The sequence below is a fragment of the Dendrobates tinctorius genome, unplaced genomic scaffold, assembly GCF_039654945.1.
Source record: "Dendrobates tinctorius isolate UK_male_01 unplaced genomic scaffold, ASM3965494v1 ptg000049l, whole genome shotgun sequence".
Lineage (NCBI taxonomy): Eukaryota > Metazoa > Chordata > Amphibia > Anura > Dendrobatidae > Dendrobates > Dendrobates tinctorius.
The window spans coordinates 29,594,631-29,621,083 of NW_027361717.1; the positions used below are offsets into that span (position 1 = coordinate 29,594,631).

Genomic DNA, 26,453 nt, shown 5'->3' on the forward strand with positions numbered 1-26,453 from the left:
TTCGAAGTATATGCAAATTTTTATTTATGATGTTGCAAATAGTTTTATAGTGAGCAATGTAAGTGAGTACCAAGGTGGGACGATCTATCTGATTATTTTTGCGCGGAGATAAAGAATCTGACTTCATAAGTGAGTCTCTTGTTTTACGGTTAGTTATATTTACAGCTCTGTTATTTGTCCGTGTAGGATAACTACGTTTATTTAAACGGTGTTTAATAGAATGAGATTCTCTATTAGGCCGGGGTCACACTAGAGAGGAATACGGAGGAGTGAGAGGCGTTAAAAGCACTCATTACACACGGACCAATGATTCTCTATGGGGCAGCTCCCAACAGCCGTATATTTCTCGTCCGTATTCTACGGTCCGTGCCAATCGCAGCATGCTGCGATTGTCAGCAAACTACGCCCGTAATACGCCAATGAAAGTCTATGGATGCGCTAAAAATACGCATTACACACGGACCACACATGTGACTTGCGAGAAATACGCACCCGGTGTCTTTTAGAAAAGCCGGCAATTCAGTGCGCGATACAGTAAACTCACACTGACAGGTTTAATAAAGAAACGAAAGAGTAGATATATACACATAGAATTCATAAATATATATATACATACATACATACATACATACATGTAATTGTGACAAACATATATATATATTTATATTTCACAGAGTTCTTCATAGCAGAATAGCTGCTAATTCAATTGCCGGCTTCTGTCAAATCATTCCCCAACCCGACATGAAATGACACAAGGTTTACATTCAGTAAACCACTTCATTTCATGTTTTTTTATATGTCCCTGACTAATAATTAGATGAGGTTTTGTGTGCAAAATTTTGGAGGTGTAGTTGTTATTTTAATGGGTTAATTCGTTGTAAAAAAATGCGTGGGCTTCCGCTGTAATTTGTCAACCAGAGAGGTTAAGCAGGTGAGTGAGGGCAGATTTTAATAGCCATGAAAGGGACCATTGTTTTTGTCCCCCCCGCTACAAAAATCTGCCCCCAGACACCCCAGAAATGGCGCATCTATAAGATGTGCCAATTCTGGCACTTATCCTCTATATTCCCATTGCCCTGTAGCGGTGGCGAATGGGTTAATATAACAAAGGGTTAATGTCACCATTCGATTGTAAGGTGACATTAAGCCGATTAATAATGGAGAGGTGTCAATAAGACACCGATCCATTATTAACCCTATACTAAGAAAGGGTTAAAAACAACACACAGACATTAATTAAAAAGTCATTTAATGAAATAAATACCCCAAGTTTTTGACAAATTTTTATTAGGCTACTTTCACACATCAGGTTTTCGGCGTCAGGCGCGATCCGGCGTCGTGCCGGAACGCCGGATCCGGCAAATGTTTAGTAAAACCGGATGTGACGGATCCGGTTTTCTGCCGGATCCGTCTTTTTCTTGACAGACAAAACCGGATCCGTCTCATCCGGTTCATCCGTTTTTCGACGGATTACGCCGGATCCGGTTTTTAAAATTGACCCTTGTGGCCTTCCGAACGGGATTGGCTACTGGAAAACTATATATAGCATGTTCCTACAGCCCTTCTTTGACAGGTTGTAGAGGAGAAAGTGCAGGTTGGAGAGAAGAGCAAGTTTACTGGCAAAGATGGATGTTGTCATTGGAAATATTTTGAAGAATTTGGCGGATTTTACAGCGGAGGCAAATCGTTTGAGGGTGATTGTTCTGGAGAAGGAGAGAGCGAGACAGCAGCGCATCAGGCATCGTAGACGACGTTTGTGGATCCACCCCATCACAGCCAAGAGAATGACGCGTGGGGTCTATTCTACACTATGCATGGACCTTCGACGAAACCCGGATAAATTTTTTGGATATGTTAGGATGAAAATGGAGAATTTTGATTACTTGGTGGAGCGCATTGCACACCTCATAAGAAAAGCGGACACCTATTGCCGCTTCTCCGTTTCACCCGCAGAGCGTCTGATGGTGACTTTAAGGTAAGCCACATTTATTGGATATGATCGCATCAGAGCACACTTTCACTGCAATCTTGTTGGTGGTAGTTTGTATCTCCAAGTGTTAGGTCAGTTTTGGTATAATGCTGTGATTTAAAACTAATTTATTGTTTGTTAATTCCCCACAGATTTCTTGCAACTGGAGAATCACTTTCGTCACTGCATTTCCAGTACAGACTCGGGATTTCCACCATATCTGGAATTGTGAAGTACACATGCCGTGCACTGTGGGACTCCTTAGCTGAAGAGTTTTTACCAGAGCCCACAACAGAGAGGTGGATTGAAATTGCTGACAAGTTTCAACAGATATGTCAGTTTCCAAACTGCTTGGGCGCTGTGGACGGGAAACATATCCGCATTGTAAAGCCAGCTGGATCGGGATCGGAATATTTCAATTACAAGAAATATTTTTCAATTGTCCTCATGGCCATCGCTGACGCGGAATACAAATTTATTGCGGTTGATATTGGGGCCTATGGCCGCTCCAATGACTCTCAAGTTTTCAAACTGTCTGCCATGGGGCGTAAACTGTATGGAAACACCTTCCAGTTCCCACCACCTAGACCGCTGCCGCAAACATCTGGTCCACCTATGCCATTTGTCTGTGTAGGGGATGAAGCCTTCCAGCTGTCAGAACACCTTTTGAAACCGTACTCTAGCAGAGGATTGACAAGACCAAAACGCATTTTTAATTACCGCCTCACAAGAGCAAGAAGAATGGTTGAATGTACCTTTGGTATTCTGACAGCCAAATGGCGGGTCCTATTGACTGCGATCAACCTCAAGACAGAAACTGTGGACGAGGTGATCAAAGCGTGCGTGGTACTCCACAATTTTGTTATATGCAAGGAACCCATTTCCATTGAGGACACCTCTGAAGAAACCACCTTGCAAGATTACCATGACATTACCACTAGAAGTTCTGTGACGGTTTCAGTAATGAGGGACAATTTTGCACTATACTTTATGTCATCTCAAGGCAGAGTACACTGGCAGGATGACAGAGTGTGAAAGATTTGTGCCCCAAACTTGTGTACCTTCTGTACCAACAGTATATACCTTTGCCAACCAAAGTTGGCTATCTTGTCATGGTCTCTATTTTTAGCTTTAGGCCACAGGTGTGTACCTGGTTGTGTTTTATGCAAAGTATTTCACCTTTTAACAAAAGTTGTGTACATTGTTAGGAAATCACCAACAATAAACACAACTTTTTAGGTGAAATACTTTGCTTCAAACACAACCAGGAACACAACTGTGGCAAAAAGCTAAAATTTACCCACAGTTATATACCTAGTTTTGAATACCATTTCACCTTTTAAATACCCTGTATTTAACCTTTTTCGCCGCAGAAAGAAATGACAGACAACCAGTGTAAAATAATTTAACTTTTATTGAAAAATGTTTTTTTTAGTAAACTTTTTTAAAATTTTAATAAACTTGTTTAATAAAACTTTGAAACTATAAAACTGAAACCATAAAACTGGTCATTTTTATTTAAAAACACACATTATAATTCTGTGTAGTGTGTGGTGGAAATACTGCTGTAGGGGCTGCGGGACACTTCGACACTGGGAGTGTGGAGAGAGGACTGGGATCGTTGTGGGGAAGGAACAGTTAGAGGTGAAGGTGTGGAAAAAACTACAGAATGGGTGGACATGTGGGAAGCAGAAGAGGTGGTGGGTGGTGGAGTGGAGGGTTGGGCAGGGACTGTAGGAGCAGATGATGTTGATGGCAAGTTGTATGGGGAAGGAGTTTGGTACGGGGCAGGTTGCTGGAAGTGGGGAGATGTCTGGTACGGGGCAGGTTGCTGGAAGTGGGGAGATGTCTGGTACGAGGCAGGTTGCTGGAAGTGGGGAGATGTCTGGTACGGGGCAGGTTGCTGGAAGTGGGGAGATGTCTGGTACGGGGCAGGTTGCTGGAAGTGGGGAGATGTCTGGTACTGGGGAGGTTGCTGGTACTGGGGAGTTTGCAGGTACTGTGGAGGTTGTTGGTACTGGTGAGGTTGCTGGTACTGGTGAGGTTGCTGGTGCTGGGGAGGTGGCTGGTGCTGGGGAGGTGGCTGGTGCTGGGGAGGTGGCTGGTGCTGGGGAGGTGGCTGGTGCTGGGGAGGTGGCTGGTGCTGGGGAGGTGGCTGGTGCTGGGGAGGTGGCTGGTGCTGGGGAGGTGGCTGGTGCTGGGGAGGTGGATGGTGCTGGGGAGGTGGATGGTATGTAATAGGAGGGGGAGGATGGAAAGTGGCTGGAGGTGGATGGTATGTAATAGGAGGGGGAGGATGGAAAGTGGCTGGAGGGGGTGTAGATGTAATAGGAGGGGGAGGATGGAAAGTGGCTGGAGGGGGTGTAGATGTAATAGGAGGGGGAGGATGGAAAGTGGCTGGAGGGGGTGCAGGTGGAGGAACTACTGTGGTGGGAGGAGGAGGAGGAGGTTGGGAGGTAACTTGCTGGAGAGCAGCGTGGCATGAATGCATTACATGCATCTGCTGGGCAGGAGAGAGAGTTTCCATGCGCTCCACAACAGACCTGAAAAAGGTGTGGTTTGGCGAAGATCTTGCTTCTGAATGCATGGTTTGCAGAAGTGTCTTCACCTCCAGAATGCTGGAGTTGATCTGCTGATAGCCTGCGGAGATTTGCTCTGACAAGACTTTTAGACAGTTCTGGAAAGATGCATTCAGATGCAAGAACTCTGGCGCATAAGTCTTTTCCTGACCCCTCTGCCGCTGCCGCCCAGTACCCGCAGGTGTACTAGAGGTGGCAGGGGCAGAAGGGTGGGGTAAAGGGAAAGCGATCTCCTCACCAGCAGCTTCATGTAATGTAGGCGGCCACGATGCTCCTGTGCTGGTGGATGGGACAGATGGGTCGAATGTGTGGGAAGGCTGGGAAGGTGCAGATGTACTGGGGCGGTCGAAGTGTCCCTCGGTGCCGGTCTCCTCAGGGATCGCCTCAGAAGGGTCCAATCGTGCAGGCTCCCGAGTGCTGCTCACCGTGCTGTGGAATAAAGAGAAAAAAAAACAATTAAAATACTGACATGGTATGGCCCTGGCTGAAAAAAAAATTTACATCTAACATTTTTTTTCACATGTGGTGTGTAATATTTACCTTCTGGTGACCATTGTTTCCCGGAGGAACGACAGGGCTTCTGCGTACTTGTACTTGCTCCTGCGTCCTCCAGATCCACTCGGGGCCCGCATCTCTTTATTGAACTCCTTCTTGAAACGATCCCTCACAGACCGCCACCGATTCACAATTCTGTTCCCTGAAACGAGAAAGGAGTGGTTAGTATACAACATCAGTGTTTCCCAAACTCCAGTCCTCATGGTCCCCAGGGGTCATGTTTTCAGGATTTCCATAGTAAATAGAAATCCTGAACACATGATCCGTGGGGACCACGAGGACTGGAGTTCGGGAAACACTGGTTTACATCAAGCAACCGGTACTGTATATACTTACGCTCTGTAATCTGGGCCCGAACATCGAGGTCCTCCCAGCGGCCCACAAGGAGCGAACAGATTTCCTCCCAGAGTCGTCGGGTAACGATCAGGTCAGCGTGGCGGCGGTCAGCCATATTCCAGAGCGGCTCCCTTTCTCTGACAAGATCGATGAGGCGGTCCATATCAATCCCTCCATCCTCAACGTCAGAGTCGGGAGCACGCTGTGAAGGCTGTTAAAGAAAAAGACAAAAATAACATAATTAGCCTCCACAAAAGAAATGAAATAAAAAGTGCAAAAAAACAAAGCAAAAATATTTATACTTACACGCTGGTGACCGCCGCGTTGCTGTCGCCGACGACCCTGGGAGGCACTGCGAGCACCTCTTGGCCAAGCACCAGATTGGGAAGACTAGAGAAGAAAACAAAAAATGTTATGTCTTTGGATGTAGGCATTTGTTTGCTGTGTGTGGTCTGCAGAACATTGTTTTCTATGTGTTGTGTGTAGTGTGATGTTGTGTTTCTGCGTTTGATGCAAAAAACTTACCAATTGTGAGCCCACTCCAGGTGTCTGTCCACCCCTTCCTTCTTCTTCTGGGAGCTCCTCTTCATCTTGTGATTCCTGTTTTGAAATAAAAGGCCATGAATAGACATATATTACAGAGAAGATGGATTTTGGAAATAAAAACTTACCGTCAAACGCTGACGATGCGAGGGAGGGCTCCCAGAAGATGATGTGCTGTCTTCCTGGTGGCCATACTCCATGCCTGTGGGTGGTGTTGAAGCTGCTGCCATTGCTGCTGCTGCTGCTGCTGCATCTATTGGGCGGCTGTTGAATAAAGAGAAACAAAGGGCCAATGAATATCTTGATATTCAATAGCCCTAGTTTGGAGGAATGGGTTATTTGATAATTACCGTCTCTCCTCTGCTGCTGGCCTCCCCTCCTCAACATGTTCTATTTGCTGCTCCATTTGGGGTGGTGGTGGTGCGGATGGTGCTGCAGTGGTCTCCTGCCTTCTCCTGCGCCTGGTTTTTGTCTTGGGTGGCATGTTGGGTGTGGCTGTGGGTCCCACTGTCTTGCTTTTATATATGTCTTGTGGGCAGAGCTACTGAGCATGCTCAGACCAAAAAACCGGATCCGGCGCATTGCGGCGCTCATAGGCTTTCATTGTGTGAAAAAGCCGGACGCGCCGGATCCGGCGTGTCCGGCTTTTTCGCCGGAGACAAAAAACGTTACAGTAGACGTTTTTTCCAGACGCCGGATCGCGACACATTGCGACACATTGCCGGATCCGGCGATAACCGGATGAAACGCATGGCCATCCGGCGCAAATGCAAGTCAATGGGGGGAAACCGGATCCGGCATTGCATTTCGCCGGATCCGGTTTCTGTCAAAAGCGCCGGATCGCGCCTGACGGCGAAAACCTGATGTGTGAAAGAGGCCTTAGTCTGGTAATCCAAAAAAAAACATGACCTGCAAAAAAAACCCATAAAAAAATCACCAATATCCTTACCTCTCCGCCGTTTAGTCATGTCCCACGCTGCAATCCATCAGAAGGGGTTAAATAGTTTACAATGAGGACCGGTGCTAATGCGACCAGCCCCACTGTAAACTACTACTAAATGAATTGTTTCAGCTCTGCGCAGCCTCAATGGCTGCCTGTAGATGATCTAATTACCGTGGGAAAGTTTCTGACTTTTTTCCCACGGTCATTAGTTCATTCACAGATCAGCCGGGGACTCCTCGCAGCCTCAGTGACGTCAACGGGAGGTGACGTCAGGCAAGATTGTATTGCCTGGGGTTTTATTGCGGTAGGTAGAGCTGGAGATGAATTGGTGTGGTTTACCAGTCAAACAAAGATCTAAGAAACATATATATACATCTCTATGAAATAAATGTGTGAAACTCAAATTAAATTGCAATGCAATAATTTAACTTGAAATATGTGGGTTCCACTATTCACAGGAGGAATAAGGAAGCTCGCGAGAGCTCAAAATCGGCTGGGCTTTGCGGAAGACATCGTTCTGGTACCCAGAAATTTGATGGGGAAAGTCATCGGAAGACTTGGGAAAGTGATGCAGGAGATTGTGAATAGATCCTATGTGAAGAGACTGAAGATTCCGGCTGATGACGACGCCCAGGTCGTGGGTGACGATGGGATGGCTCCATTCCTTGTTGTCGGATCCATAGTCTTGGGAATATCCGGATGCTCCTGGGGTATCGCGTGGCGTACATAATAGGAATCGAGCAGCTAAGGCTTGAAGGAGAGCAGATCAATAAAGAGCTGCAGGAAATGGGAAACAAATGGCCGCCACCTTCATCTCACGGGACAGAGAGGTGAAGAGGTTCGCTAAAGACTGAAGGTCCTCAAGATGAAGCTAACAGAAGACATAGAGACATATGGAAGAACTGCTCTATGGGCAATAAAGACCATAGGAGAAATGGCCAGCAGAGAGATTACAGAAAGAGTCCTGATGAAAGAGGTAGAAGTAATGTCGAATCAGTTAGCTCAGGGCTGAGTGACTTAGGCGGGAGACCCGGTAGTGCATGTAGTGATAAAGGGGCAGACTCCGATCAGCCAGTAGGATCGACTGGACGTGGGGCTTATGACTGCAACAACCGTGGGAGGTGGCCATGGAGAGAAAGGTCACGTGAAGGGGCACCCTTGGGAATGGTGACAGATGGTGACTCAAGGGCTGAAGCCCAAGGCCGATATACTGACCGCTGGGGGTGGAGAAGGCCTAACAAAGGTATAATGCTGAATGACGCCCAAAACAGACTGAGACGGTCTTCTTGACTTGTAGGACAAGGTGACATGGGTACCCGGTCTCGAGGCCCCTGGTGTTTGACAAATGTTCAACCCCACATGTTTGAACAGAGGGGGGTTTGTGATGCGGTGACCCCTGTTACAGCTAGGGTGCGCTGTATGTGCTCCTCAGGATATGCTTGTGCGTGCTTCTTTGATTGTGATGGTGAAACAGTGACCAGCATGATTGCAAATGGCCGGTACGTGTTGCAGAGGTCCTCTGTGCTGTAAGCCCAAAAATGATGTTGTTGTGCTGGGACTTGTAGTCCATGAGTTTATTTACCTATAAGGGGGGACTTATAGGGCTAGACGGAGAGCTGGGTGGGATTGGCTAGCCACACATACACCGCCCACATATGGGGGTGGTTTGGGATATAAAATGTGACTAAGTGGTCAGAGTGGAAGGTCCTGGAAGGCCGGTATTTTGGCAGTTGCTAACTTCCTGAAGAGCGCATGGTGAAACGTTGGACCTGGAGGCCGGTGTGTTGGGAGGTCCTGGCCGTAGGATCGGATCCCTGAATAGCACCCGGTGCGGCTGGTGTGTTGGGAGGTCCTGGCCGTAGGATCGGATTCCTGAAGAGCACCCAGTGAGACCTGTGTGTTGGACGGACCATGGGGGGACGGACGTCCTGAATAGCACCCGATGAGGCCATGTGTGAGCAGAGTCTGTGAAGGTCCTGCGTTGGGGGAGCTACCGACCTTCTGTGGGTCTGTACTGTCAGGAGTGCCCTGGTCACAAGGACGGTGATCCCAGCAAGGCAGCTTCCCTGGGAGAGAGAGAACTAAAAAGGAGTCGGCGTCTGGAGCAGGAGCTCCTGTAAGGTACCTTCATAGACTGTTGGTGCTTGTATTGTTCTATGAACGTTAAGGAACTGTTGACGTGCGGTCGCCCATGGTCACTGAACAGAGGTCCACCGTGTTTAAGGACTGCAAGGAAAAGCCATTTGTTGAAATATTATGGATGGTGGTAGGCCTGTCACGTACAACAGGGCCTACCCTTTGGTTTATGCTGTGTAAAATAAACCTCATAGACTGTTTATGTGAGCAAAAAATGTGCCTGTCTACGTTAATCCCAAGCGAGTGTCCCTCAACACAAGCAGTAAGCGCTGCACTACAGGACTTAACCAGGTCTGAAGTGACTTTAGGGGTCCTAAATTTTGGAAAAGTTATACTATTTTAAAAACAGCACCCCTGACATACTGAAAACTGCTGTCATGTAGTTTATTAACCCTTCAGGTGCTTTTCAGGAATTATTACAAAGTGGCATGACAGGAATGAAAAGGTTGATTTTTACCACCTAAATGTCGCTGACTTCTGAACAAGCCTCTATATACGGCAAACTTTAAGGCCGCGATTTGCTCGTGAATTGCCATGGCAAACATCAGGACCACACAATCATAACCTCAGGGTGCCGATGGGCATAAAGAGGTAGCCCCCACACTCTTTTAAACATTTATATGATATAGTCATTATTGACAACAGCATCTAAGTGGTTAAACAGATACGGACGGTGACAACACTGATCGTGGCTGATGCAGCAAGTTGTCAGCTATAGTGTACAGCCGACAGCTGCTGGATTGTCACCTGTATGGGGATGTTATTCTCTTATATCTCAGGCTAGTTTCACACTAGAGTTCTTGGGCGCAGGACAAGGCCGCCGCTTAGCTCCTCCCCCGGCCACGCCCCCTCCGGTCAGCTCCTCCTAGGATTGCATGACGCTGCATGCGATCAGCTTACCGTATATTTAGCGTTGTGTATGCTGACCGTGCGCTGGTATGATTCTGCTGGCACTGCGCCCAGCGCACAAAAAACGCGCTGTGTTGCATTTTGTGCGCTGGGCGCAGCGCCAAAAGGGCGCAGAGCCAGCAAAATCATACCAGCGCATGACCAGCATACCCAATGCTAAATATATGGTACGCTAATCGCATGCAGCGTCATGCGATCCTAGGATGAGCTTACCGGAGGGGGCGCGGCCGGAGCTAAGCGGTGGCCCTGCGCTGCGCCCGAGAACGCTAGTGTGAAACTAACCTCAGGTCAGTTAAAAGACGTATTGATGGTCATTAAGGGGTAAAGTTAAAGGGAACCTGTCAGGTCACCCATGCCCTCCAATCCAGCAGCATTCAGCTTTGTGTGATTAAACTCCCTCCTTAACCAGCTCTGTAACATTTTTCTGGTCAAATGAGCTTTAAAAAAAAAAAGCATTTATAATGCCCGTTTCCTATGCTAATGAGCACTTTGACTAGTCGATCGGGCGTTAGTTGCCGCAAAGTAGTCAGCCCTCTTTTCATGTTATCACGCCCCTGTAGGCATGATAACATAAAATGTACGAGTGGCATCATCACTGCTTATGCAAATTTAGTGCAAGCGCGCCACTCATTCCGGCAGCGTCACTGGGTTTCTGAAGTCGGGTGTACGCTTCCCATCTTCAGAGGCGCGCATTGTGCATGACTGGAAGTTTAGAAGATGGCTCCTGGTCATGCACAGTGTGTGTCTCTGAAAACGGGACGCGTACACCCGGCTTCAGAGACGCAGTGACGCTGCCGGAATAAGCGTCGTGCACGCGCTAGATTTGCAGATCATCAGTGTTTGATAATAAGGCCGGTGACACACTAGAGAGGAATACGGCCGAGTGAGAGGCATTAAAAGCACGCATTACACACAGACAAATGATTCTCTGTGGGGCAGCTCCCAACAGCCGTATATTTCTCGGGCGTATTCTACGGTCCGTGCCAATCGCAGCATGCTGCGATTGTCAGCGTACTACGCCCGTAGTATGCCAATGCAAGTCTATGGGTGCGCTAAAAATACGGATTACACACGGACCACAAATGTGACTTGCGAGAAATACGCACCCGGTGTCTTTTAGCAAAGCCGGCAATTCAGTGCGCTATACAGTAAAATCACACTGACAGGTTTAACAAAGAAATGAAAGAATAGATATAGACACATAGAATGCACATATATATATACATACATGTCATTGTGACAAACATATATATATATATATATATATATATATATATTTATATTTCCCAGAGTTCTTCATAGCAGAATAGCCGCTAATTAAATTGCCGGCTTCTATCAAATCATTCCCCAACCCGACATGAAATGACACATGGTTTACATTCAGTAAAGCATTTCATTTCTTTTTTTTTTATATGTCCCTGACTAATAATTAGATGAGGATTTGTGTGCAAAATTTGGGAGTTGTAGTTGTTATTTTAAGGGGTTAATTCGTTGTTTAAAAATGCGTGGGCTTCCCATTGCCCTATATTGGTGGTGTGTGGGTTAATCTAACAAAGGGTTAATGTCACCATTCGATTGTAAGGTGACATTAACCCTTTGATAGATTAACCCATTCGCCACCGCTACAGGGCAATGGGAAGCCCACGCATTTTTTAACAACGAATTAACCCCTTAAAATAACAACTACAACTCCCAAATTTTGCACACAAACCCTCATCTAATTATTAGTCAGAGACATATAAAAAAAACATGAAATGAAATGCTTTTTTTGTTTTTTTTAATATATATATATATGTTTGTCTCAATGACTTGTGTGTGTGTGTGTGTATATATATATATATATATATATATATATATATATATATATATATGCATTCTATGTGTCTATATCTCTTATTTCGTTTCTGTTAGAAACGCTGTCATAGGGCTCCATTATATGTCCATTTTGCAAGGCGGCGAGAAAATCTCGCCATACAGATGCAGACATGCGCAAAATACGCGACCACACCTTGATTACGGATGACATACGGAGCACTGTTTAGGGGTCATTCATCCGTATTACGCATGTAAACTATGGACCGTATTTTGCGTCGGTTAGTGTGACCCCGGCCTAAGCCATGTTCACATGTTCAGTATTTTACATCAGTGTTTTTAAGTCAAAATCAGGAGAGGAAGAATCAGAGGAAAAATATAATATAACTATGTCACGACGTCTGTATTTTTCACTCACTTTTGATTTTGGCTTATAAATATTGATGTAGAATACTGAAAGTGTGAACATGCCTTATAGACAGCTGGATTAGCTGCTGATCTGTAATTGACAGCATCTAGGAAAAAGGGGAGAAAGTGCACACCCAAGGAGAAGACTCGAGCAGTTGGACTGCAAAGCAGCGATTTCTCATACTGCGCTCCAAATGCAAAACCTGTGAATATCTCCAAAATGGAGTGACACAGTGCAAAATGAAAAAAAGTGTCAGAAACAGGAAAGCTCAAGGATTTTTCCAAGGTATTTGAATTTTTTGGAGCAAATGACAGGTCCTCTTTAAAGACTGCACAATGGTAGATACACTTTATATAGGGAAAACATGGTGACAAGTTCCCATTAAATATAACTAACAAACCAAAAACATTCTTTTTCAGTTCAGTTTTCCATCAGTGTTTCAGTGAGTAAATGGATCAAAAAAGCGAAAAGGAATCTGTCAGCAAGTTTTTCTTATGCAGTTATGCAGCGATCCTGATTCCAGTGATGTGTCACTTACTAGACTGCTTGGTGTAGTTTTGATAACATTTCTCTGCTGTGGATATAGTAAATGCTGAGGTGTGTATAACCCTGCCCACACCACTAATTTTCAGCTTCCTGTGTACACTTTGCATTGTCATCAAGCTGCTAATCAGTGGAGGGATGGGGGTGCAGTCACACAGATTAGCTAGACTGGTCTGCATGAGACACCTAGTCCTCTAGTGATAATCTGCAGACAAAACACTGATTATACTAAAACTACAGCACACAGCCCAGTAAGTGACACATCACTGGAATCAGGCTATCCGTCCCTACATTGTGCTGCTCTCAGATTAAATGGCTAAAACCTGGTGACAGTTTCCCTTTAAGACAGTCTACTTCTGCAGTGCTTAAAAACAAATCAGAAAAAAATGGGGGCAACACACATGCCGATATATTTTACACACCCATATAAAAATATATATGGAGGTGTGAATGTAGCCAAATACTAATTATGCCCGAAACCCTATTTGTGCCAGGTCAAGCTACAAGTCCAAAGAAAAACCCGAGGCACTACCCTGGATATCGTGATCAGATTCTGGAGCAATTACATGTCAGTTATTTCTGATGTGTATTACTCCGTGCACATGTACTAAGTTACTAATAGATTTACCTTTTGAAAAGTATGAGACACTTGGGAGAGCAGAGCGATGTCCTCTAAGTCCAGGAAAGTCAGGATATACAATATCAAGGACTCGGGAAGGCGCTCCAGGAAATCGTACTGCCCGCGGCAGAGGTTGGTCACGTGCTTGAGGGTTTTCGCGCCAAAGATTATTCCAATCTGAGCTGTAGAGTAAAAAGGAGAATCCCTTATCTCTGTAACAGGGTAGAAGACACAGAAGTGTCCACCTCGCGTTAGAACGATACAACGTCAAACCTCCAGTCTACAGAACGGAAACACCGGTTCAGAAAACGTCACGAATAGTGATCATTTACCAGACAAGCCTGCACAAGCAGGTGTACAGGCCCGGACAAGCCCAATGTTGCCTTATGGTAGCCATTTGAAGAGTGTATTCCCAGGTGCCAGAAATGTAAAAAAAAAAAAACACTTGTTAATAACTAATGTAGCTGAAATGCATTGATATATATTTTTTTTTAGTTTGTTTTTAGGATTTATTCACATCGTGGTCATTTAGCAATTTTGTTTCCTCCAGGAAAACCCATCAGATGATTGTGGCGTGAATAGTAACACAGGGAAGGTAATCCTGCAGCTTACCAAGCCATCAGTATGTGTCCAAGAAAAGGAAGAAAGGTCCAGCTCCAGAAATTTAAAATCCAGGATTTTATTGTATCATGTTTAAAATACATTCATGGCTGCTTGTGATCAAGTAACGGCAACAAAGTTCACCGCATGGGGATATTCTCCAGGTCTCTGTACGCGTTTCGAGCACAAATGCTCTTAGACTGGAGCTAGACTGGAGCTGGACCTTTCTTCCTTTTCTTGGAGTCATTATACGTCCTGGCAGAGACGTGTCCGCGCTCAGAGCTTTTCAATAATTCTTACGAACTTACAAGAGGTGAGCTGAAATTTATCTTTTTCAGCATCAGTATGTGTCACATGGCAGCAGTGGGGAACTCCATACAGGTGTGTCATACATGGCCCAGATGGACGCTATATACGTATGTGAGCTCTGATGCTAAATATAGATGGGGATTAAAAAATATTACTAAAAAGCCCCCAGATTTCCTCATGAATAAGAGCTGAAAAGAAAAATCCGGGGAACTTTGCTCCCTATCGCCACCTATAGGTTTATTCTGAGATCAGCAAGTAAACTATTCCTGGAGAATGTTACAGAACAAGTCTCTTAGGCTGGTTTCACATTAGCGCTTTTTAAGCACACGCACGGCCGGGGGTAGCTCCGCCCCCGAGCTGGCTCTCTGCCCGGCGTGCCCGCCCCTTGCTTGTAGCGCCGCCTCCTAGCGGACAGCGGCGCCTGCGATCGGCGCACCCTATCTTTAGCATAGGGTGCGCAGATCGTGCGCAGGCCGTGCGCTAGTTGCGCTTTGACCTGCGCTGCGCACTTTTGACGGTGCGCCGTGCGCGCCAAAATCCGAAAAGTTCGATTTTGGCGCGCACGGCGCACCGTCAAAAGTGCGCAGCGCAGGTCAAAGCGCAACTAGCGCACGGCCTGCGCACGATCTGCGCACCCTATGCTAAAGATAGGGTGCGCCGATCGCAGGCGCCGCTGTCCGCTAGGAGGCGGCGCTACAAGCAAGGGGCGGGCACGCCGGGCAGAGAGCCGGCTCGGGGGCGGAGCTACCCCCGGCCGTGCGTGCGCTTAAAAAGCGCTAATGTGAAACCAGCCTGAGAGTATTTATTTTGTTTCATGTTTTGCAATTTCCAGACCGCCTCAGGTTTCCTGGTCTGAAATGATAGCCTTACATATATCTTTGTTGCTGTCTGTTAGATCAGGTCGGGAGTCCCCCAGTTGGTCAGGAAGTTGTGGTCCACACACAGACCGTGAAAAGTCAGCCACAGGCTTCGCTCATTTCTTTTTTACATTGGAGTATAAAATAGATAGCACACAGTCCAATTAAAGTTTATGAGCTGGTTCAGACAACTGTTTGTTCACAAGGATCAAGTGTCTATCTGAAATAAAGTGTCACCTGCCCCCACCCCCTTGCCAAAAAAACTAAAGGGACCATTGGTGCGAGAGATAGAGAAGTGCAGCAGATGGAGATGGTGATTGGTTCAGTCAATCCCAAAAGCTTTGCACTTAAAACACCTCAATTACTGCTGACGGTGGTGACAAGTTGCTGGTCAGAATGTCACTATTGTGGCCAGTGATTGGCCAATGCAGTCACCGGATAGGTCATCACCTATTAACATGAATCCTGCGTGTTGTGTTGCCACAAATCACATGAAGTAGAGAATTCCTATTGACACTTAGGGTATGTGCACACGGTGCAGATTCTGTGCAGTTCTGCAGCAGATTTGGCCCTGCAGAACTGCACGTGATGTACAGTAGCATTTAGGCTATGTGCACACACTGCAGATTCACCTGCGGGTTTTTTCCTGCGGAACCGCAGGTAAAGTGACCTGCGGTTTTGCTGCGGTTTGGCCTGTGGTTTTGCCCTGCGGTTTCACACCTCTACTATGTTAAAGGTGTGAAACCGCAGCGGAATCCGCAGAAACAATTGACATGCTGTGGAAAAAAAACACAGCAAAACCGCGTGGAAAAAACCGCAGCGTGAGCACTGCGGTTTTGAAAACCCATAGGGTTACATGGTACTGTACCATGTCTGCGGAACTGCTGCGGTTCCGCAGGGCCAAAACCGCAGCGGAACCGCAGCAAAAACCACAGCGTGTGCACATAGCCTTAAAGAAGCAGCATGTCGCTTCTTTTGTGCAGTTTTGCTGAAATTTTCAATCCGCACAAAAACTGCACTAAATCTGCACTAAAACTGCAGGTGAAACGCAGGTCATTTTAACTGCAGATTTAGCAAAATCTGCGTGGAAAATTCCACAGCAGAATCAGCACCGTGTGCACATAGCCTTAGGGTATGTGCACACGCTGCGGATTCTGCTGCAGATCCGCAGCGGATTTGGCCCTGCTGATCCGCAGCAGTTCCGCAATGTACAGTACAATGTTGTCCAATGGGATTTCAAATCTGCAGTGCACATGCTGCGAATTTTTCCGCGCGGATTTGCTGCGGTTTTAAATCCGCAGCATGTCAATTCTTTCTGCAGATTCTGCAGCGGTTTGACACCTGTTCCATTGTCCAGGTGTCAGTCCGCAGGGGAAAACCACTGGCAAATCCGCAGGAAAACCGCAGGTCACTTTACCTGAGGGTTTACCTGCAAATCTGCGTGGAAAAATCCGCAGGTGTATCCGCAGCGTGTTCACTCACCCTGAATATGTGTATGACCAGTGTAGGAAAATGCTGGCATTCCTGTCCCGTCTTCTCTGACCTCTTTTGCTTCATTTATGTGGCAGCTTTGTCATTGCCGACTTGTTTTAAATTATTATTTAAAATATAAGATGGTGTCAGCGTCCATGCAGAAGCTGCCTCAAGAATGGTCAGGTCACATCTTTTAGGCGCTTCACTGTTTTTAAAGCCAAAAGCAGTTAAAAGAAGTGGAAAAAGAGCCAGAACATATACACGGCAACTTGTCCTGATATTGCTGTGCATATATTCATTACTTATGGGGTAAATTTAGCACTTTTTCAGCAGAGTTCCAAGCAGAAGCCACCTGAAAAAGACATTGTGTGCACACGTTCTAAGGATTTAGGCACATGATTTCTTTTAAAGTGAATTCGGCTCCGAAACACATTTGAAAAATCGTTAAAAGCTTAAAAGAATTAACATATGCATTTCTAAGTAAAAACGACTCACTGTTCATATGTTCAGGCTTTTGAGCGTCTTATCTTCTTCACGACCTTGGACATACTCAATACATCTTGGTCGGCTGGTACTTACCTACTTTAGATGTACTGATTACGTCCAGCTGATTTTGCGGGCACATGAGCCGTGGGCGCATGATCGCCACCGAGTGTCAGCTGATTAATTAAGACAGCTCAGTGTTCCCGACACTTTAACCCCCTAAAAACTGTGATCACAGGATTTAGCAAGCGTGCGGAGGGAGACCCTCTACACTCCGCTCGGCCCCCATAACGTCATCATGGAGGTCCAATTGTTGCCATGGTGACAGTTATAATTACTATGACAGTTATAATCCATTGCAATACTTGTGCATTGCAATGGATTATAACTGCGATCTGGCTGCAAAAAGTGAAAGTCCCATAGTGGGATAAAGTAAGGAAAAAAAAATACATACATACATACACATACAGGTGTTTTCTCACAAAATTAGAATATCATCAAAAAGTTAATTTATTTCCGTTCCTCAATGCAAAAAGTGAAACTCATATTATATAGAGTCATTACACACAGAGTGATCTATTTCACGTGTTTATTTCTGTTAATGTTGATGATTATGGCTTACAGCCAATGAAAGCCCAAAAGTCATTATCTCAGTAAATTAGAATACTTTATAACACCAGCTTGAAAAATGATTTTAAAATCTGAAATGTTGGTCTACTGAAAGGTATGTTCAGTAAATGCACTCAATACTTGGTCCGGGCTCCTTATGCATCAATTACTGCATCAATGCGGCGTGGCATGGAGGTCATCAGCCTGTGGCACTGCTGAGGAGTTAGGCTGTGTCCACACGCTGCGGATTCTGCTGCGGATCCGAAGCGGATTTGGCCCTGCGGATCCGCAGCAGTTTTTGCTGCGGTGTACAGTAGCATACTAACCTATGGAAATCAAAAACTGCTGTGCAGATGCTGCAGAATTTTCTGCGCGGTTTTTGCTGCGGTTTCAAATCCGCAGAAAGAATTGCATGTCAATTCTTTCTGCGGATTCCGCAATGGTTTGCCATCTCCTCCATTGTGAAGATGATAAACCACAGGGCAAAACTGCAGGCTAATCCGCAGATAAACCTCAGGTCTTTTGACCTGCGGATTTTGCAAAATCCGCGCGGATGAATCCGCAGCAGATTCCGCAGCATGTGCACACAGCCTTATGCTTTGATAGCAGCCTTCAGCTCGTGTGCATTGTTGTTTCTGGTGTCTCTCATCTTCCTCTTGACAATACCCCATAGATTCTCTATGGCAGGGTTCCCCAACTCCAGTCCTCAAGGCCCACCAACAGATCATGTTTTCAGAATTTCCTTAGTATTGCTCATGTGATAATTGCTTCACCTGTGCAATACAAAGGAAATCCTGAAAACATGATCTGTTGGTGGGCCTTGAGGACTGGAGTTGGGGAACCCTGCTCTATGGGGTTAAGGTCAGGCGAGTCTGCTGGCCAATCAAGCACAGTGATACTGTTGTGTGTAAACCAGGTATTGGTACTTTTGGCAGTGTGACAGGTGCCAAGTCCTGCTGGAGAATGAAATTTCCATCTCCATAAAGCTTGTCAGCAGAGGAAAGCATGAAGTGCTCTACATTTTCCTGTTAGACGGCTGCGCTGACTTTGGTCTTGATAAAACGCAGTGGACCTACACCAGCAGATGACATGGCTCCCCAAACCATCACTGATTGTGGAAACTTCACACTAGACCTCAAGCAGCTTGGATTGTGGCCTCTCCACTCTTCCTCCAGACTCTGGGACCTTGATTTCTCAAAAAATTTAATTTCACCTGAAAACAACACCTCTGACCACTGAGCAACAGCCCAGTTCTTTTTCTCCTTGGCCCAGATAAGACACTTCTGGCCTTGTCTATTGGTCACAAGTGGCTTTACACAAGGAATGCGACACTTGTAGCCCATGTCCTGGATACGTCTGTGTGTGGTGGCTCTTGAAGCAATGACACCAGCAGCAGTTCACTCCTTGTGATTCTCCCCCAAATTTTTAAATGGCCTTCTCTTAACAATCCTTTCAACGCTGCGGTTATCCCGGTTGCTTGTGCACCTTTTTCTACCACACATTTTACTTCCATTAATATACTTGGATACAGCACTCTATGAACAGCCAGCTTCTTTAGCAATTACTTTTATGATGAGTCACTGAAGGAGGAAAAAACAAAATACCAGCTAAGTCCAGAAAAACCAGAGAGGTTGGCAGCTATCGGATTGCAGACCCCTGAACCTATCCACAACAACTAGCAGTAGCCGTGGGGGGTTCCTACGGTGCCCTAGACCCCTCGATCACAGCGGGAGAGCTACATAGCCTAAAGACAGAAAGGGGAAAAACTAAACTGCCCCAGAGCAGACCCCAAAGCAATAGGCAGCCCCCAACATATAATGACGGTGAAGCAAGATGAAAACACTAACACAGATAGAAAGATAGGTTGAGCAAATGATGGGGCCCAAGCTAACTACATAGGACAGGATAGGAAAGCTGCTGTCTGCCATCCGCAAAAACCCTATCAAAATGAGCCAACCGACTGATAGGAAAAACAGGCCCTGAAGTCGCTAGGCTTCAAAGACTATATCAGCACTCAGGTATATTCTGAAGACAGAGCAAAAGATCAACAGATCAGAGACAAAAATGGAATTCCGCTCACCCCCGGCCGGGGATGGCAGAACTCCCAAAAAACAAGGCAAAACAAAAACAAAACTGAAGAAAGCAGAGCAGAAAAACTTAGCTTTGAGATGCAGGAATCAGACTGGTCTCCAAGAATCCAGCAGGAAAATCACCAGCCAGGAAGAAGGGCGTCAGCAGCCTTATATCCAGTCCTCAATTCCAGCCACCCAGTCATCATCTAGCTGCCCATGTGTTTGGTAATCAGTCTCACTACCTTCCTTCACCAGAGGAGGGAGTTCATCAGACCTCAATGATGAAGGGAAAAATGAACTCACAACAAATTACCTTTTGTGGCTTTCCCTCCTTGTGGAGTGTGTCAATGACTGCCTTCTGGACAACTGTCAAGTCAGCAGTCTTCTCCATGATTGTGGAGCCTACTGAAACAGACTAAGGGACTTTGCAGGTGTTTTTGTTAATTATTTGTAACTTACTGAGATAATGACTTTGGGGTTTTCATTGGCTGTAAGCCATAATCATTAACATTAACAGAAATAAACACTTAAAACAGATCACTCTGTAATGAATCTATATAATATGAGTTTCATTTTTTTCATTTCTGTATTGAAGAACTGAAATAATTTCACTTTTTGATGATATTTTAATTTTGGAAGAAGCACCTGTATGTATGTATATATGTGTGTGTGTGTGTGTGTATATATATATATATATATATACATACATACATACAGGGTGGGCCATTTATATGGATACATCTAAATAAAATGGGAATCGTTGGTGATATGCTATCAGTGTGTCAAGAGTGGGAGAAGAGGGTTGCATTGACAATCCAACACAATGGGCAGCACTTTGAACACATTTTATAAGTGGTCATAAACTTGTAAATAACTTATGAAAGAATAAAGCTACGTTAAAACCAAGCACACCATTGTTTTTCTTGAAAAAATTTTCACTAAGTTTGATGTGTCACATGACCCTCTTCCCATTGAAAAAATAAAGTTGGATTGAAAATGGCTGACTTCAAAATGGCCGCCATGGTCACCACCCATCTTGAAACATTTCCCCCTCCCATATACTAATGTGCCACAAACAGGAAGTTGATATCACCAACCATTCCCATTTTATTTAGGTGTATCCATAAAAATGGCCTACCCTGTATGTATGTATGTGTGTGTATGTGTGTGTGTATATATATATATATATATATATATACACTCACTGGCCACTTTATTAGGTACACCATGCTAGTAAGGGGTTGGACCCCCTTTTGCCTTCAGAACTGCCTCAATTCTTCGTGGCAGAGATTCAACAAGGTGCTGGAAGCATTCCTCAGAGATTTTGGACCATATTGACATGATGGCATCACACAGTTGGCGCAGATTTGTCGGCTGCACATCCCTGATGCGAATCTCCCGTTCCACCACATCCCAAAGATGCTCTATTGGATTGAGATCTGGTGACTGAGGAGGCCATTTGAGTACAGTAAACTCATTGTCATGTTCAAGAAACCAATCTGAGATGATTCGAGCTTTATGACATGGCGCATTATCCTGCTGAAAGTAGCCATCAGATGTTGGGTACATTGTGGTCATAAAGGGATGGACATGGTCAGCAACAATACTCAGGTAGGCTGTGGCGTTGCAACGATGCTCAATTGTTACCAAGGGGCCCAAAGAGTGCCCAGAAAAAATTCCCCACACCATGACACCACCACCACCAGCCTGAACCGTTGATACAAGGCAGGATGGATCCATGCTTTCATGTTGTTTACGCCAAATTCTGACCCTACCATCCGAATGTCGCAGCAGAAATCGAGACTCATCAGACCAGGCAACGTTTTTCCAATCTTCTACTGTCCAATTTCGATGAGCTTGTGCAAATTGTAGCCTCAGTTTCCTGTTCTTAGCTGAGAGGAGTGGTACCCAGTCTGGTCTTCTGCTGCTGTAGCCCATCTGCCTCAAAGTTCGACGCACTGTGCGTTCAGAGATGCTCTTCTGCCTACCTTGGTTGTAACGGGTGGCAATTTGAGTCACTGTTGCCTTTCTATCAGCTCGAACCAGTCTGCCCATTCTCCTCTGACCTCTGGCATCAACATGGCATTTCCGGCCACAGAACTGCCGCTCACTGGATTTTTTTTCTTTTTCGGACCATTCTCTGTAAACCCTAGAGATGGTTGTGCGTGAAAATCCCAGTAGATCAGCAGTTTCTGAAATTCTCAGACCAGCCCTTCTGGCACCAACAATCATGCCACGTTCAAAGGCACTCAAATCACCTTTCTTCCCCATACTGATGCTCGGTTTGAACTGCAGGAGATTGTCTTGACCATGTCTACATGCCTAAATGCACTGAGTTGCCGCCATGTGATTGGCTGATTAGAAATTAAGTCTTAACACACAGTTGGACAGGTGTACCTAATAAAGTGGCCAGTGAGTGTATATATATATATAATACAGATAAATTTCTATGTGAAAAAAAAGTACACGTTTTGGTATCGCCGCATCTGTGATGACCTGTCCCATATATCTGTCCCACTAGTTAACCTCTTCAGTGAACACTGTAAGCAAACAAATAAAAAAGAGAAAAAAAGGTGCTTTTCATCGCATCGCCGAACAAAAAGTGGAATAAAACGCGATCAAAAAGACGAATGTAAATAAAAATGGTATCGCTGAAAGCGTTATCTTTCCCGGAAAAAAATATCCGGCATACAGCTTCTTCAGCGGAAAAATAAAAGTTATAGCTCTCAGAATGAAGCAATGCAAAACTAATAGTTTTTCCTATAAATAGTTTTATTGTGTAAAAACTATATAAATGTGGTATCACTGTAATTGTACTGACCTGAAGAATAAAGCTGTCTTATCAATTTTGCCACACATGGAACAGCAAAAAAAAAAAAAAAAACTATTCCTAAATTGCTGTTTTTTGTTAATTCTGACTCCCAAAAATCAGAATAGAAAGCGATCAAAACACATTGAGACCGAAAATAGTCCCAATAAAAACATCCCGCAAAAGAACAAGCCGTTACATGACTCTGTCGGCAGAAATATGTAAAAATTATAGGTATTGAAATATGGCGATGGAAAACTAGTTTTTGCAATAAAAAGCGTTTTTTAGAGTGTGACAGCAGCCAAACATAAAAAAAAATATAAATCTGGTCTAAAGTCATCTAATTACTTATACTGCACGAAGCATGGAGTAAAAAATAAATAAAACCAATTCTTCACCTGCTGTTGATTTTTTCATTCTGCCTCCCAAACATCGCAGTACGGCTTGGCTCACATTTATCCTGTACACTGAGTGCTTACATGGGGGTTTCTGTATAAATCTCTCAAATACATAATTCACATGGCACACCCAGAAAAAGATTCCATATAATGAGGCAGATGGAGGCACTGTGAAGACCGTCTAGCCTGTGATCCGGTGGTGTCATGCATAGGCATGCATAAAAGCGCAGTCAGCCACAGTTTTTTGTACATTTCTGAAAAGAAGAAAACAGCCAGAAGAAGTCCAGAGTAACTCTGATGTCTTATTATAGTAAATTGGGGTTTCATCAGAAATCGTGTCACTTGGATTTAGATGGAAACCCCAGAGTAAGTGCTCAGCGTAGAGTGCAGGATAAATGGGATCTCATGCATTATGTAAAATGTTTCCAATAAAAGCTTCAACTCAATCCACAAAAATAGCAAGTAACCACTCAGTTCCGTCACCTGTTAATGGAAATATAGGGGGCTTCCACATTTCTGGTTGCATAAAGGCTCTGGAAAAGAGATATGGCTCCTCGCACCCCAAAAGAAATCCAGCGAATTCTGCACTCCCAAATTCAAGTGCTCCTCTCTTTTCTGAGCCCCAGTGTGCCTAAACCAGATTTAGCGTACACTTGTTTGGAAATTTTCTAGTGATGAGAGATCGCCTAATTTACTGGTGAGTGTCTCCAGAAGCACGAACTGGGCATAATGTACGGTATGTACTGATCACTATAACATACTGGTCACTACAATGGCAGTTTGCAATTTTCACTCTGCAACATCCACTGCTTCCTGCTTCTCGAAAACACCCATGGAGTAAAAATCTTCACTATACCTGTAGATAAATTCCCAAAGGGGTATAATTTCCAAAATGGGGTTATTTGAAGAGGGATTCTGCTCTTCTAGCATTTAGAGGCCCTGAATATGGAGTCTACAAACGTATTCTAGGGAAATCTGGTTTCCAGGAGGCAAACAGCGCTCCGTCCCTCCCGAGTCTCACTGTGTGGCTAAGTACCGTATATACTCGAATATAAGCCGAGATTTTCAGCCCAAAAACTTGGGCTGAAAGTCCCCCTCTCGTCTTATATTCGAGTCATAAACAAAGGGGGTCAGAGGGGGAGGGGGGGCAGGGGTGTCAGGTCATACTTACCCGTCCTGGCGCTGTGTCTTGAGCCCCCAGCTTCTCCCCGTGCTCTCTCTTCCTGCCTTCAGCGGTCACGTGGTGCCGCTCATTAAAACTCATGAATATGCGCATATTCATGAGTTTTAATGAGCGGCACCACGTGACCGCTGAAGGCAGGAAGAGAGAGTGCGGAGAAGCTGGGGGCTCAAGACACAGCGTCAGGACGGGTAAGTATAGCGATACTCACCTGTCCTGCGTCCATGGCTGCTTGCTGCTGTCATCGGTCAGTGACTTCAGACAGCAGAGGGTGCGGTGACGTGGTTAGTGCGCGCCGCGCCCCCTGCAGTCTGAACGTCACTGACTGATGACGTGGCAGATAGCGTTGAGCAGCCATGGACGCAGGACACGTGAGTATCTCAGGTGCCAGCAGTGACACCGGCACCTGACACCCAGCGACGGAGAGGTGAGTATGTCATTTTTTTTATTTTTACATGCAGCAGCAGCAGCAGCAGCATGGGGGCAGCATATGGGAACAATCTATAGAGCTTCTTATGGGGGCAGCATATGGGGGAATAATCTGGAGCTTCTTCTGGGGTCAGCATATGGGGGAACAATCTATTGAGCTTCTTATGGGGGGCAGCATATGGGGGAACAATCTATGGAGCTTCTTATGGGGACACCATATGGGGGAATAATCTATGGAGCATTTCCCACCCTAGGCTTATACTCGAGTCAATAAGTTCTCCCAGTTTTTTGTGGCAAAATTAGGGGGGTCGGCTTATACTCGGGTCGGCTTATACTCGAGTATATACGGTAGTACTGAACAGCCACAAATGGGGTATTTCTACATTAAGCAGAATTTGTGGGACAAATTTTGGTGCCATTTTTACCCATTTCTCCTTGTGAAAATGAAAAATCTGGGGCTAAAACATAATTTTTGTGGTAAAAATGTAATTTTTCTTCACTGCCCAATGGTAAAATAAATAAAATTCTGGGACACACCTGTGGTGTCAATATAATCAATGCAATCCTAGATCTATTCATCAAGAGGTGTAGTTTGTAAAATGGGGTCAACCATGAGAAGTCAGTTCTGCTGTTCCGGCACCTCAGAGGCGCTCCCAGTGGGTCAGGGCACCCGCACACCATAACCGTAAAATCTGCACTATAAATGTGCCTGAAAAGTATTTCCCGTTTACATGTAAGGTTTTGTCGCACTCAGGAGACGTTTTTACAACAAACGGGTCCATTTATTTCTATTAGCCCTTAGAAAAATTAAAAACTTGAGACTAAAACAACAATGTAGTTGTAATAATGTAATTTATTCTTTCTTCATTGCCCAATGGTAACAAATTCTGTGACCCACCTGTGGTGTCAATATGATCACTACACCCTTAGACAAATTCATTGAGAGGTGTAGTTTGTAAAATAGGGTAACTTCTGGGGGGTTTCTGCTATTCTGGCACCTCAGGGGCTCTGCCAATATGCCATGACACTCTCAACCAGTCCAGCAAAATCTGAACAATATTGCACCTTTTCCCTTCTGAGCTTTGCACTGTGCCTCAAAAGTAGTCAGGAGAAATTGCACAACATATTTTGGGGTCCATTTTCTCCTGCTATCCTTGTGAAAATGAAAACATTTGGGGCCCAAACAGTTTTGTGGGAGTAAAATGTTTTCTTCATTTTCACAGATCAATGTTGTAAAATTATGTGAAGCTGCTCAACAAACATCTAGATAAATTCCTTGAGGAATTTTTAGTTTTCAAAACGGGGTCACTTGTGGGGGTTTTCTACTGTTTAGGCACACCAGAGGCTCTCCAAACATGGCATCTGCGTTCCAGAATGTCACTCCTTCCTTTCTGAGCCCTGTCGTGTGCCCAAAAACAGTAGTTTTCCAGCACATAGGGGGTATCGGCGTACTCATGAGAGAAATTGCACAACAATTTCTAGGGTGCAATTTCTCCTGTTACCTTTGTGAAAATAAAAAATTGGAGCTAAAATATTTGTGGGAAATACGGTAGGTGAATTTTCATTTTCACAGCTAAACGTTATAAATTTCTGTGAAGCACCTTGAGGTTCAAGGTGCTCATCGCACATCAAGATAAACCCCTCAAGGAATGTGGTTTCAAAAATGAGGATATTTGTGGGAGGATTCCTCTGTTTAGGCACATCAGGGGCTCTCCAAAAGGGATATGATGTTCACTATTGTTCCCACCAAATTTTGCATTCAAAACGTCAAACTGGGCTCCCCGCCTTCTGAGGCTGCCATGTGCCCAAACAATACTTTTCCCCCCACATTATATGAGGTATTGGTGTGCTCAGGAGAAATTGATCAACAAATCTTTGTGG

At 45.0% G+C, this 26,453-nt stretch overlaps 1 protein-coding gene across 2 annotated transcripts in view; it reads right to left on the bottom strand.

Moving 5' to 3' along the window:
• Window positions 1-26,453, bottom strand: part of FBXO36 (F-box protein 36) — a 93,458-nt gene that overhangs the window by 39,911 nt on the left and 27,094 nt on the right. For both annotated transcript variants that reach the window (XM_073576630.1, XM_073576629.1), the window contains exon 3: window positions 13,363-13,535. In XM_073576630.1, the coding sequence (XP_073432731.1) occupies window positions 13,363-13,535 (173 nt within the window). The remainder of the gene's footprint in view (window positions 1-13,362; window positions 13,536-26,453) is intronic.